At 40.3% G+C, this 14,629-nt stretch overlaps 1 protein-coding gene across 1 annotated transcript in view; it reads right to left on the reverse strand.

Moving 5' to 3' along the window:
* Window positions 1-14,629, reverse strand: part of LOC306884202 (uncharacterized protein) — a gene marked incomplete at its 5' end in the record, with an annotated part of 109,524 nt that overhangs the window by 67,376 nt on the left and 27,519 nt on the right. Inside the window, 21 exons of the mRNA XM_079439921.1 lie at window positions 449-720; window positions 910-1,065; window positions 1,218-1,382; window positions 2,057-7,066; window positions 7,175-7,246; window positions 7,326-7,499; window positions 7,630-7,768; window positions 7,965-8,101; window positions 8,203-8,550; window positions 8,659-8,823; window positions 8,935-9,250; window positions 9,486-9,664; window positions 10,131-10,475; window positions 10,562-10,891; window positions 11,290-11,619; window positions 11,756-12,085; window positions 12,235-12,514; window positions 12,675-12,782; window positions 12,861-13,066; window positions 13,301-13,413; window positions 13,513-13,720. Coding sequence (XP_079296047.1) covers window positions 449-720; window positions 910-1,065; window positions 1,218-1,382; window positions 2,057-7,066; window positions 7,175-7,246; window positions 7,326-7,499; window positions 7,630-7,768; window positions 7,965-8,101; window positions 8,203-8,550; window positions 8,659-8,823; window positions 8,935-9,250; window positions 9,486-9,664; window positions 10,131-10,475; window positions 10,562-10,891; window positions 11,290-11,619; window positions 11,756-12,085; window positions 12,235-12,514; window positions 12,675-12,782; window positions 12,861-13,066; window positions 13,301-13,413; window positions 13,513-13,720 — 9,383 coding nt within the window. The remainder of the gene's footprint in view (window positions 1-448; window positions 721-909; window positions 1,066-1,217; window positions 1,383-2,056; window positions 7,067-7,174; window positions 7,247-7,325; window positions 7,500-7,629; window positions 7,769-7,964; window positions 8,102-8,202; window positions 8,551-8,658; window positions 8,824-8,934; window positions 9,251-9,485; window positions 9,665-10,130; window positions 10,476-10,561; window positions 10,892-11,289; window positions 11,620-11,755; window positions 12,086-12,234; window positions 12,515-12,674; window positions 12,783-12,860; window positions 13,067-13,300; window positions 13,414-13,512; window positions 13,721-14,629) is intronic.

Raw genomic sequence — 14,629 nt, forward strand, 5'->3', positions numbered from 1 at the left:
GATATATATGTCTGGTGTAAAAACGAAAATTAATGACAAAATTAAGAATAACAAGGGCTCTGACAAAAACTCTTTAAATGCTTTTTTTTTAAAGATTTATTTTAGAGTTTTTCTGTCTTTTATTTGTTATAAGACTGTGTAGATGAGACAGGAAGCGAAGTGGGAGAGAGAGAGGGGGGGGGGCCCTCGTGCTCGGATTTGAACACGGGACGCCCGTAGCGCAAAGGCACTTAATGTCGGCGCCCTGCCCACAAGGCTATCGACTCTTTAAATGCTTTTAAATTATTTTTTGGGCAAATAGTTTTTGAAAATGACCGATACCTTTAACAATAAAAATGCTTCATATCGCGCTGATAATCGGTTGACCCCTAGTTTAGTGCAACAATAAGCTTGCTCAGTGTTTAATGTTATAAGTACGGAAACAACTTGCTTATTAGTAAATACGTACAATCTCAGTGCCACACGCTCAATTTTGAGCCTCTCCAGAATAGCTTTGACTTTCTGGGTCTGTCTGTTGAAATCTGCAACCATCTGTAGTTGAGCTTCTTTGGAGTGAACAGAGCTTGCTGCATCCCACAAAGCTGCACTCCACTGGGCACCCAGCTGTTGCATACCCTCAGAGTCATGAACTGTGCTATTAGTGCTACTGCCAATGTCTCCATTAGCCTGGTCTTGCCTAGACAGCATAGATACCTGTCTCTGGGCACACCTTCTACATTCCTAAAATAACAAAACAATACAAGTACTAAATGTGCTCACCTCCAAACTTACTGTAAATCAGGATTCTAATACAAATTATTATTTGAAAAATCAGCAATACTACTTTTACTTATTAAATAGGACATAGAACAATCAGTAATACGTAAAGTGTAAATTCATCACACTGATGTTTTTATTGGGTTGTCCCACCTCAGCCTCCTCTAGTTGTTTGGCCATGTCTTTGGAGTTCAGAGCAGCTGGGCAAGTTCGAAGGTCCAGTAAATGGAACACTAGCCTTTTTAACCGAGCTTCAAGATCAGTGTTGGAAGTGTCAAGAAGTTTCTTTGTTCTTTCATGAGGTATGCCCTAAAAAATATAAGCTTTTTGAAAGAACCGTTGACATACTGCACATATAATTTTTGTTTATGTTTATGTTAAACTTAATGTCTTGACACTGTTTAAATCACTTTCAGTATTTTGATTTTAATGTTATAGTGATTAACAATTTTAAGTATTACCTCCATAAATACACTTTTTGGTCCCCTTTCAGTCATTTTTTGGATCTCCATGAATATATCCTTCATTGTGGGTCCCTCTGGCTCCCAATCTTCCTCTGCTTGACTCTCAGTGATTTCAGCAGTGAGACCAACTTGGGGAGAAACAGCTACATCTTGATCTTGTGGCTGCAACACAACAAATACAACAGCATTTTTAATGGTTGAACTGAAGACTAGCAACTGCAACATCTCAGGATAAAAGATTCTAGACAAATAACTGAGATATTAGAGCAGTTAATGAAGTAAATTCAAACAAACTCAATCGTGGGTAAAAATACAAATTAAAACTCAGAAAGCCATTCCCAACATTCACAGTGCCATAAGGAAGAGGTGATGGAACAGAAAAAAATGCCCTCTCTGTGAACATGACAATATTAAAAGAATAAAAGTATTTATTCAATGATAGAGAGAAGTAATGAATGTATGCATGAAGCTGAATGTGATGGGATTTTCTCTGTGGTAAGGCAGCCAGAGCCACACCAACATAAAGATACAAATAGGAGGGTTATTCAGGAGCTCCAGGTGTTAATTGAAACTTTGTTAGAAGATTCCTTCTTCCATTAGATTTAAAACCTAATGTGTTAGCTGTGTTTGGAAATGTAGACAATTGGACTGTTGTAAAAAAGGGGATTCATTTCACCCTACAAAGCACATATCCAGATAGCTTAAGGACACTTCATTTTGGCCCTAGCACACATCCTCAGTTGAACACTTCATTTACAGCCCTGCATGCAGATACCACACCATCATACCTCATGCAGGTTTGTTCCTTTTGGTGAAATCATGCACATTAAAGTTACCTGCATCTCACTGACGTTCTCTGTCTGACTGATTACACTTATGGGTTCTGAGACCAAAGTAGAGTCCTGCCCCTCCTCTTGCTGCTCCTGACCAACCAATGAGTTTGTATCAGTTTCATCTTTATCTCCCTGTTTAGGTATTGCTTCAACATCTGCTTCCAATTCCATTCTTGCACACATAGAAACTTCATTCCATGAACTTTCTTTGTCGCTGGTTGTTGGAGTTGATATGACCTGTGGCTCTTCGGGCATTAATGGAGCTCTGTCAGCTTCTATTTGATCTTTCTTTTGCCTGGTCAGTGGAGTTGGAAGGACTTCCTCAGGTTGACTTTTAGGAGTGGTTGAAACCATCTCAGTTTCTGCTTGGTTGTCTTTTCGCCTCAGAGGTGGAGTTGGTTTATGTATGCTCATATCTTCTTTCAGGTTAGAAGCACCTGTGACAATTTCATTCTCAACTTTGCTCTCTTTCCTTCTTGTTGGTGGTGTGGGTTTCACAAAGGCCTCTTTCTCTTCTTGGTTTTTGCAAACTGCCACATCACTTTCATCCTGACTAATTTTGCGTCTGACAGGTGGAGTTGGGTTAACAGTGTGCTCTTCCCTGTCTTTATGTTCATTGGTTTGCTGATTATCACTTTTTCCTAATTCAGCACTGCCAAATAACAAGTCACTCTCTGGCTTATCCTTGCGTCTTCTTGATGGTAGAGTTGGTTGAGGCTCCAGATCAATTGATAATGTACTATCTTCTTTTTCCTTACGTCGTTTTTCTGGTGGTGTTGGTTGGGTCTCCAGTTCAATTGATAATGTACTATCTTCTTTTTCCTTACGTCGTTTTTCTGGTGGTGTTGGTTGGGTCTCCAGTTCAAGTGATAATGTACTATCTTCTTTTTCCTTACGTCGTTTTTCTGGTGGTGTTGGTTGGGTCTCCAGTTCAAGTGATAATGTACTATCTTCTTTTTCTTTACGTCGTTTTTCTGGTGGTGTTGGTTGGGTTTCCAGTTCAAGTGATAATGTACTATCTTCTTTTTCCTTACGTCGTTTTTCTGGTGGTGTTGGTTGGGTCTCCAGTTCAAGTGATAATGTACTATCTTCTTTTTCCTTACGTCGTTTTTCTGGTGGTGTTGGTTGGGTTTCCAGTTCAAGTGATAATGTACTATCTTCTTTTTCCTTACGTCGTTTTTCTGGTGGTGTTGGTTGGGTTTCCAGTTCAAGTGATAATGGACTATCTTCTTTTTCCTTACGTCGTTTTTCTGGTGGTGTTGGTTGGGTCTCCAGTTCAAGTGATAATGTACTATCTTCTTTTTCCTTACGTCGTTTTTCTGGTGGTGTTGGTTGGGTTTCCAGTTCAAGTGATAATGGACTATCTTCTTTTTCCTTACGTCGTTTTTCTGGTGGTGTTGGTTGGGTCTCCAGTTCAAGTGATAATGTACTATCTTCTTTTTCCTTACGTCGTTTTTCTGGTGGTGTTGGTTGGGTCTCCAGTTCAAGTGATAATGGACTATCTTCTTTTTCTTTACGTCGTCTTGCTGGTGGTGTGGGTTCAGTCTCCAGATCGAGTGATAATCGACCATCTTCTTTTTCTTTACGTCGTCTTGCTGGTGGTGTGGGTTGGATCTCTAGATCAAGTGATAATCTACTTTCTTCTTTTTCCTTACATCGTCTTGCTGGTGGTGTGGGTTCAGTCTCCAGATTGAGCGATAATTTACTACCTTCTTTTTCTTTACGTCGTCTTGCTGGTGGTGTGGGTTCAGTCTCTAGATTGAGCGATAATTTACTACCTTCTTTTTCTTTACATTGTCTTGCTGGTGGTGTGGGTTCAGTCTCCAGATTGAGTGATAATTTACTACCTTCTTTTTCTTTACGTCGTCTTGCTGGTGGTGTGGGTTCAGTCTCCAGATTGAGTGATAATTTACTACCTTCTTTTTCTTTACGTCGTCTTGCTGGTGGTGTGGGTTCAGTCTCTAGATTGAGCGATAATTTACTACCTTCTTTTTCTTTACGTCGTCTTGCTGGTGGTGTGGGTTCAGCCTCCAGGTAGAGTGATAGTTTACTACCTTCTTTTTCTTTATGTCGTCTTGCTGGTGGTGTTGGTTGGGTCTCCAGATCAAGTGATAGTCTTCTATCATCTTTTTCTTTACGTCGTCTTGCTGGTGGTGTGGGTTGGGACTCTAAATCAAGTGAAAACCTCCCAATTCCTATTTTCTCTCTACGTCTTCTGCTTGGTGGGGTGGGAAGAACTTCTCCCTCTATCTGTGATTCAATATCTAACGATAACTTATCACCTTTACGTCGTCTGGTGGGAGGTGTTGGTATTATATCCACCTTATCTAATTGGACCTCAGTTTCACCCTCATTTCGTCTTCTGACTGGTGGCGTTGGTTTAGGCTCAGCTTCTATGGATTGCATTTTATCAACTGATGTCTTTTTTGTCCTTTCCTCCTCAATGATATGCATGGTATCCCCAAGTTTCTCCTCTGATGTTGTTGACAGTTTTACCTGGTTTGATTGGACATCGGTTTCACCCTCATTTTGTTGCCTGACTGGTGGTGTCAATACAGGTTCCGCTTCTAGGGATTGCGCTTTATCATCTGATGGAATCATCTTTATTTCATCTTCTACAATGACAGTGATAACCTCTGTACCTTCAGGCTTCTTCTCTGATGTTGTTGAGATATTTACCTTGTTTGACTGGACATCAGACTTATTTTCGTTTCTTCGCCTGACTGGTGGTTTTGGTTTAGGTTCAGCTTCTATGGAATGTGCTTTTTCATCTGATGGGGTCTTGTTTGTCTCTTCTTTTACAATGACATCTGCGGTGTCTACAACTTCATGTTTTCCCTCTGGTGTCAGTGAGACATTAATTCTTTCAGACTGTACCTCAGTGTCCCAGTCATTCCGTTCCTCGATGACATGCAAGGCTTCTTCACATTCAATTTTCTCCTCTGGTGATACATTTACCTTTTCTAACTGGACCTCGGTTTTCTGGTCATTATGTTGTTTGATTGAAGGTGTCAGTTCAGGTTCAGCTTCTATGGATTGTGCTTTATAATCTGATGATGTTGTCTTTGTCTCCTCTTCTACAGTGACTTCCACAGCCTCTTCACCTTCAGCTTTCTCCTTTTGTGTTGAGACATTTACCTTGTTTGACTGGACATCAGTTTTATTGTCATTTCTCCTGACAGGTGGTGTAATTTTAGATTCAGATTCCATGAATTGTGATTTTTCACTTGATGGGGTCTTGTTCATCTCTTCTTCTACAATCACATCTGCGGCTTCTACAACTTCAGGTTTCTCCTCTGGTGAGACATTAATTCTTTCTGGTTGTACCTCAGTGTCCCAGTCAACCAGGAGCTTGATTGGAGGTGTCAGTTCAGGTTCAATTTCTTTGGATCGTGCTTTATCACCTGATTGAGTCTTTGTCTCTTCTCCCAAAAGGACGTCAATGGCTTCTTCACCTTCAGGTTTCTCCTCTACTGTTGTTGAGACATGTACTTTGTTTGTTTGTTGGACCTCAGTTTCTACCTCATTTTGTTGCTTGATTGGAGGTTTAAGTTTAGGATCAACTTCTATGAATTGCATTTTATCACCTGATGGGGTCTTCTTTGTCTCTTCTTCTACAATGAAATGCATGACTTCTCCAACTTGCCTTGTTGGTAGTTTTAGGCTTGCTTCAACCAGTTCAGATTGTTCAGATGCTTCTAATGGTCTGTTTGTACTGGCTATGATCTCTGATTCTGTTTTAGCATCACATTCTGTTTCCATTCTTTCTGACACTGAATGTTCTGATCCCTGAATCTGTGTCTCAGTAGGTTCCCTGAAAATAGTAGCTTCATGAGCAGGCTGTCGCTGCATTTCCACCCCCTCAGGAAAGTCTAGAATAATATATCGGCGTTGGATTTCACGCGGACCATTATTTGTAGTCCAGTTGCTCTCTCTGTCAGCAATTGCAGCATTTGGTCCATTGTTCCAAGAAAATGTTCCAATATCTCTGGAAGCAGCATCTTCACTACCTTGTGTTTCAGAAGGTGGAGCTGCTGTTGTTTGCATTTGTCCATTATTGTCTATATCGATGAGCTGCGACTGTTCTGGTTCTACTGCTGAACTAATTTCTGAAACATTCACCATACTTTGCTCATTAAGAGAAGATGGGATGCTAATTGGTTCTATAGCTACATCAGAAATTTCAGCTTCTGGAGGGGCCAATGTTTCATGATCTTGTTTGCCCAGTGTCTTCTCATTTAAAAGAGCACTAGCAGAGCCTTCTTTTACTGTAGCACCATCTGTGGGTGTGTGAGAGTATGTGTCTATACTATCTAAAATGAGTGCAGTAACCTTTTTGGTTTGTGCTACACCTTCTCCACAAGGTACCTCTTGAGAAAGTGAAATATATGAGACCTCTTCCTCTTTACCTGGCTCTGCAGTCACTGCTTCAATGTTCTCACCCTCCTCTCTATCAGCAAAAGTTTCTGAACTCACAACTACATCAGACAACTGCCTTACTTGTCCTTCTGTGCTAAGACTCTCAGTGCTGTGTAATCCCAAGTCTGTGTCTTGTACTGTGGTTTCCAAGCTGTGGACAGTTGCAGATGAGGAAAAGGGCATCTTTTCATCTGCAATCTCATCATTATCAGACTTTGTTTCCAAAGCAATAGAAATTAAATTCTCACTTTCAGTTTCATTTGCACCATGGCTGCTTGTAGGAAGAGCAGATTCATATACTCCTGTTGCTGGTTCAGATAGCATCTCTGTGGTTAATGGTACAGTTGTTTGGACATCAATCTGTTCAGTGTCAGTCTCTAATGTTGGTAGTGATTTTCTTGCAGTGTGAATTTCTGTTTCAGTTGTAGTTTCTGAGATTACACATAGAGGGATCTCGCTGTAAAGGTTTTCAGATGGCTGTACCTTAGCCTGCTGACTGTCATCTGTCATTTCAAAGCTCTCCGTGATAAATGATGAAGAAGAAACAAATTCCGACTGTTCAGACGCCTTTGTTGATGGCGTCGCAGCAGAAACCTACAAATGGTATTTATCATATATACATAGTATTGCACATAATGGCCAGATACAACAAAAGTATAGAAATATGTTTGTATGTGAATATGTATGTTTGTGAAATTGTACCTGTGAATCCAGCTGGATGATCTGAGCTTCCAGTGACAACCTCTGAGTTTCCTGCTTCACATTCTCCACATTCTGAAACACAGACTCATCTTTTTTAAAACACTAGACATCTCATGTGAAGCATCATCCCACAGAATTGAGTCATACTCACCTTAAGCTCCTGTTTAAGGTCACTCGTGTGAATGTCTGCTTTGTTTAGTGCTTTTGTTCCATCTCTTTCAAGTTTGCCAGCCAAGTCAGGGCCCAGACATTCCGTCAGCAGTTCTTTATGGGACAGCGTTACCTGCAGGCTTTTACGCAGTCTCAAACCTTCCTCAATTGCAGCCTAAGGAGTAAAAATGTTGCATGTTTAAAAGGTAACAGCAACTTTACTCGTTCAAATGGACCAGTATGGTGCAGGTGCAGTGTTTTTTTGTGTACTCACATACTTTATGCAAATTAAGATATAAACACACCTGCATGGATGTGGCTGAGCTGCAGGGAGGATTTGCATTTGTCTGGTTCCATGACTGAATGTTTTGTAAGGCCTGTCTCACAAACTGCATAGTCCTGTCTGCGCAGTCATTCTGCTTTTCCAACAGTTTCGACCGCAGACTGAGAAAAAAAATAGTGACGATTTTCCATAATGCACTTCTGATAAATTCAACATTTTACTATAATGGGCAAACATACTATCAATTGTACAATTGATTAAACAGGATTCAGATACAGGAACACATTATTACAGACATTTTTGTTTTAAACAGCTTGATAATTGGATTTATTTGAAAAGTAACATGTCCGTATGTACCAGCAATATTGTTGTGTAACTGTGTCCACTATGGAAATGACATCACTGGGGGGTCCCTCATCTGGTGGGACCATTTGGAGGGCCTGGCCAAGGTCATGAACTTTGCCCTCGAAAGACTCAAGCGCTCTCTCACATGTCTATGAGAATATAAAACAGTCAGGTTTCAATTTCCTGACTTTCTCTAAAGTTTCAGAACAAACAAACTGAACATAGATTAATTAATATTTTCCCACAATACCTTGAAGCTATGCCAGTTCTCCTGTAGCTGGCTGATATTCTGGCTATCCACCAGAAATCCTAAAGAGTGGTCCTGAGCACGCAGCACATCTAGGAGACTCTCTGCTTGTTCCCTGAGAATCTGTGACCTGCCAGCAAGCCTGAGGTCAATGTCACTCAATCTGGCCTCACACACAGCTAACCGTTCCCTCATCTCTTTCTCTGAGGACACACAGAGGTCATGAAGATGGCTGAACTCTAAGGTCAGGGCTTCACAACCTTCTGGAGTGCAAAGATCCATCAGGGAATCTTTAACAGCATCCAGTTCTTTCATTTCTCTCTTCTCCCTGTCTATGGTCTGAAGAAGAGCCTACAAAATTAAAATAAAATATGTATCATTTTATTTATTAACAGGTTTTCTGAAAAACTGAAAAATGCATTAATCGATTTGATATAAAAACAAAGAATTTAAATAGACCTTAAGAGTGTTAATAGAGCTTTGTAACCTATGACGTTCAGTGGGCAGAGCACCGAAACCTTTGACTTGCTCTCTCAGCCAACCCTGTGCTACAGTGTGCTGATCAACTAACTGAGCACAAACTCGCTCTCTCCGGATTTCCTCTTCGAGATTTACGCGAAACTCCTACAGAAGCACACATAAAAAAAGAATGTCATACACGTAAATCAAGTTTCTATTATCTATTAGTCACGATTAGTCAGAAATATTTAGAACAGCACACCTATACAGCCTTACCGTAAGATCTTTGATTAACTCAGGTATGCACTCCTCTGTGGTGGCCCAGGATGGATCAATCCAGCTGGAATCACGGGTTAGCTGGCTCATCTCCCTCCCGAGCGCTCGGACAGCAGACAGAGATGGGGTCAGGGCCCTGGTACGATCTAGCAGACTCTTGGCTTGCTCCAATGTGTGCCTTCGATCCCCTAAACCAGGCCAAGGGAAGTGCCGTGGCAATCCAGCTCTTTGCTGTTTCACCTGATCCAGACGAGACTGAAGCTGTTCCTTCTGACACCGACAGGACACCAGACGTTCAACTACACTTTTCAGCAGACTGCAGAATGAGGAATAACATATAATATAATATAATATAATTAAGCTATTCTTTTTTATATTATTTAGGATAAATAAAATGAGAAGTGTACATTTTAAGTTCTAAAAGCTATAATTTTAACACATAAAAAAACTGCATTTAATTATGCACTCTGATCAGTACATAAAAAGCCATGTCCATTCAATTAAATGGGGTCAGAATATATATATAAATATGATTTTTTTGCATATCAAACCTATGCAACTCCTGTGCTTGCTGCAGTGTTGTCTTCCACTCCTCCTCTACATTTTTCATTTTCTTAACGAGAGAATGTCTTGCATCTTCATCAAGATCTTCATGGTAAAAAAGATGGTCTACGGTCTGTTTCAGGGCTGCAATCTTAGAGTTGCCCTCAGAGTGCAGACTTAAAATTGCCTAAAAGACAGAGAGTACTTGACCGGCACATTTTTGATCATGCAATGCAGTTTAACTTCTTCTAATAAGTGTTTGGTAACACTTTACAATAAGGTTCCATTTATTAACATTAGTTAACAACATTAGTAAACATGAACTGAGAATGAACAATACTTCTACAGCATTTATTAATCTTAGTTAATGTTAATTTCAGCATTTACTGATGCATTATTAAATTCACAAGTTGTGTTTGTTAACATTAGTTAATGTAGTGTGAACTAACATGAGTAAGCAATGAACAACTGTATTTTCATTAACATTAACAAAGTTTAATAAATAGTGTAATAAATGCATTGTTCATTGTTTGTTCATGTTAGTTAATACATTAACTAATGTTAATAAATGGAACCTTATTCTAAAGTGTTACCAAGTGTTTTACTACAGACATTTAATTATTTCTTCTTTTTCTCCATATTGTTTTACTTACTTGTGCTTTGCTTAGTCTTTCCTCAATCTGCTCCTGTGTACCATGAGTGCTTTTCCCCAGTGAGTCCAGGCAATCTTTCTGGTTCTTCACCCAGGTCCAGGTGCTCTCCTCCTGGGCACAGACATTTTGAAGCTCCCTTGCAAGAGAATCTTGGAGCTCAGCCTGGTTCTTTAATTCTTGAGCACTTGCCAGGACCTTCTTCCATTCTTCTTCAATTGATCTCAGGTTCAGCTGGATTTCCTGTTTTCTTTTCTCCTCCAGGCCTTCTCGAGAGCACAAACCCTCTGCTTTCCCCCTCAGGTTGGCTAGCTTGTAATCCCCCTCTGATTCTGAGTTGAGGATGGCCTAGAATAAGCAAACCATGTCAGCGAGTAAGTCAGACTGTTTTCTTTAAGTATATATTTGGTGAAGGTTGAATCTTTGTCTCTTACCTGAGCTCCATTCATTCTCTCTTGTAACCAAGTCTCTTCATGGAGCAATTCGATCTTCAGATGCTGCTCTTTGAGCCAAGATTGAGTGCTCTCCTCCTGTTCTTGAAGGTCCTGAAAGTCCTTTGAAAGAGACTGGTCAAGTTCTGATTGCTTCTTCAGTTCCAGAGCCTGCATCAAAACTCCCATCCACTCTTGCTGTACATTTTGTAATGTGTGTTGGATTGTCTGACGTTTGTCCTCATCTAGTTCTTCACAGGAACAAAGATTCTCTCCCTTCGTATTGAGGTCAGAAAATTTATAGTTCCACTCAGATCTATGAGCTACTACTGCCTATAAACAAAACAAAACCAAGAAATTCATCTAAACCATAATTTCTGTCATGCTTTAATTCTTCATGAAATCATGCAACCAATCAAAGCTTTTTCATTGGTTTTCAATAAATATTTACTGTTCCAGAAAGTACGGCCTTGTTTCTTAACTAAGGAATAAGTCCTGTCCCTTCACTTCATGTACAAATCATATTTATGTAGCCTCACATTTTGAATACTTATGATGTGTTGGCTACAATTTTTAGCCGTCTGATGTAATCGAATGTATGCCTTTAGAGTGAACCTGACAACTTGCCCCATTTTCAATATTATAGTTTATCATAAATTAGGCTCACTCACTGTCCCTTCCCAAGCCTCTCATGTACAAACATTTAAGGGTTAAATTTTCCTCTCTATTACCTCAGCTCCATTAAGCCTCTCTTGAATGGAAGATGTCACAGGAAGGCAATCCAGGGTTTCTCTGAGATGTCTAATCCAGGATCGAGCGTTGTCTCCTTGATCACAGAAAGTTTGTAACTCTCTATAGAGAGATTCCTCATGCTTGACCTGGTTCTTGAGCTCCTGGGCAAGTTGTAGCACTTTCCTCCACTCCTCCTCTACTGCTCTCTGGGTTTGGTCAATGTGGCTCCTCCTCTCATTCTCAAGCTCTTTATAAGAACATAAATGTTGTCCTTGTCTCTGTAAACTGGCCAATCTGGAATCGGCTTCATCACCCAGGTCTAAGACAGCCTAGAGGATATACAGTACAGACATTACTCCCAACACAATATTTGCTCGGCTAGCAAGCTTTACTCAGTTTTATCTGGGTTAGAATCATGCAAAAGCCATGAAAATATTTAGATTTTAAAAATCCCTCTGTCTTTACCTGCACTTTATAAAGTTTTTCGTGTGGCTGAAGGTCCTTCCCCAAAGAGTGAAGCATTTGCAGTTGTTCTCTTACCCAGGACTGGATGCTCTCTTCCTGGGCTTGTAGATCTTCTAGTTCTCTACAGAGAGTGTCTTGGAGTTCTGCTTGATATTTTAGCTGCTGAGCCATATCCAGAACCCTTTTCCACTCATCTTCAATGTTTCCAAGGGTGTGAATGAGCTCCTGTCTTCTGGTGTCCTCCAAAATCTCATGAGCACATAAAGTATCACCCTCTTCTTTCAGAGCCACGAGTTTAGCATCACCCTCAGAATTTAGATTAAGCACAGCCTTAAAATAGAAACAATTTAAGAAAATTAATTGTATTCTAAATCCTCTCACTGAGGATATTACAAATTTCTTTCAGTTTACGATGTTTAACCAGTTGTTCCCCTAAAATACAGCTAAAGAATCCAAACAATGAGGGTTAGTGGGCGCACCTGAGCATTTACATCTTTTTCCTGCATTGGCGTGTCTGTCCCCAAGTACTCAAGTCTTTGCTTTAAATTTCTGATCCAGGCTCTGATCTGTTCTACATTGGTTTGGAATCTTTCAATTTGATCATCAAGTGTCTTGTGGACTTCTGCCTGATTCTCCAAAAGAATCCCCAGGCTGTGGTATCGGTCTATCAGGGTCTCGCAGTCTCTAAGGTGAGGGTCTCCCCTCAGGCCACGCATCCTTACAGCAGATAACAAGTCATTGAATGCCTCCACACGACCGCTGTGGATTAAGGGTGAAAGTAGGAGTTAAGTAGGTTTTATATAAAATAAAAGACTGCAGAATTAATAAAAATAAAATTGAAGTTGCGATATGGATTTTCTGCAATTTAGTCAATAATGAAGTCTGGCACTGTTTATTTGCACTGAATAGTGAGTGGTACCTTTCTTTAAGAAAATCGTCTTGGATTTGCCTCAGTTTTTCTCTCTGCTCTGGCACTTGCTCTCTCTGCTGCAGCCAGTCCTTCAAATGGTTATGTTCCTCATGCAAACTAAAGACAAAGTCATGAATGAATCATGAAACAACAGTAACAATTAATAGAGCCATGATGAGAACTTCATCCATGTACCTGTTGAGGTTTTGGAGAATATCATCTAGCTGTTTATGGCGTCCCTGGCAGTGAGCCCTGAGTGTGGCCAGTTCTCCCTCCTGTTCCTGATGCCATGTGGAGAGCAAAGCTTGAGCCTCAGCTGGGAGCTTTACCTGTCCCCCTTGCTCAAACCTCTCCTTCAACTGAGCCAGGCGCTGCTCTCCTTCCTTAGAGGCCAGGAAACTCTGAAGAAAACACAAATTGTTCCGTACTGATGAACTCAATTTGAACCCTTCCTGTAATTCTATAATTATGCTTTTGAATAAGGCTGTTATCATCTGGTGACTCTTGCCATTGGATTGCTGTCCTTGCAATCAGTGTATTATACAACAAGTCTTTTTATCTAAAAAGTATTTCCAAAATGTCCTAAACCACAATGGAAACCTTAATCATAGGGTTGGGACCTCATTGTTACTCACTGTCAGTCTCTGCATGGATGTTTCTATATCCTGCTTCCTCTCAGGGTTCTCAAAGCACTCATTCACAGAGAGCTGCTCATCTTGTAACCATTCCTCAAACGACTGAAACTCTTCTGCAGAGAACCAATGGGACAAATGGTCAAAATACAAAATAACTTTTTCCACTGGTTTAATTTTCGCAATGACACAATGCAGAATGCAGTTACTCAGACCTTTAATAGTCTGAAGGAAGCTTTTCTCCCCTTGATCCTTCTTCTGGCGAATCAATTCCCGTGTTTCAGCAATGCTGTCTTTGAGACGCTTACTATGATTGGTCAGCTCCTCCAAGGCCTGCGGTCCAGTAATGCTGGACATGAGATTGATTTCCTTCAGCAAAGTTTCAGCCTGCTCCTCCTGGTCCAAAAGCTGCTCACACAAGTCCTACAAACAGAAAATAAAATTGGTTATACAGTGCCCTCCAAACGTATTGGAACAGTAAAGTCAAAATTGCTCTGTTGGCTGTGGAGTCAAGACATTTACAAATATGATTAAAAGATGAATATGAGACAAAACTACAGAATGTCACGTTTTATTATTGGGTGATTCAACACATAGATGTTTTACCAGCTAAGAAGTTCAGCACTTTTAGAGTTTCATCCCTCTATCTGATGTGAGCATGAGTATTGGAACAGTTGCCTCACAGGTCTTTCTAAATGATCAGCTGTGTCCTGTTGCATTAATTCTTCAGATATTAAAAGCAGGGAATGTGTCGTATCAGTTATATCCATTACTTCTGTATTCTGAATCTTGCATTCGATGATGACACACACAAACCAGGATGAAGACGAGGGAGCTGACTGAGAGAAAAGCAAGAAATTTGGATGCTAAAAGAAAAGAGGTAGTCAATTAGAGCTCTAGCAAAAACAAAGGGCATGGAGAAATCAAGAGTTTGGAAACCACCAGCAACCAATAATGACCTGATCGCCTGAGAAAACAACAGTACTTGCTGACAGACAAATCACAAAAGATGTGAAAATTAACCCTAAAAGACATGTCTGTAAAATCACCAACAAATTCCAGAAAGCTGGGCTGATGCTCTGACAATCTACAGTCCTCAGGAGACTTTGACACAGAATTACAGATGCTACACAGCAAGATGCAAACCTCTAACCAGCAGCAAAAATAGAAAGGCAAGATTAGAGTTTGCAAAAAAGCACAAAGGTGAGCCAGAAGAGTTTTGGAACTGTGTTTATGGGCCGATGAGACAAAGATGAACCTTTATCTAAGTGATGGGAAAGCAAAAATGAGGAGAAAAAAAGGGAACTGCAAATGATCCCAAGCATACAGCCT

Source organism: Barbus barbus, assembly GCF_936440315.1.
Source record: "Barbus barbus genome assembly, chromosome: 18".
Classification (NCBI taxonomy): Eukaryota; Metazoa; Chordata; class Actinopteri; order Cypriniformes; family Cyprinidae; genus Barbus; species Barbus barbus.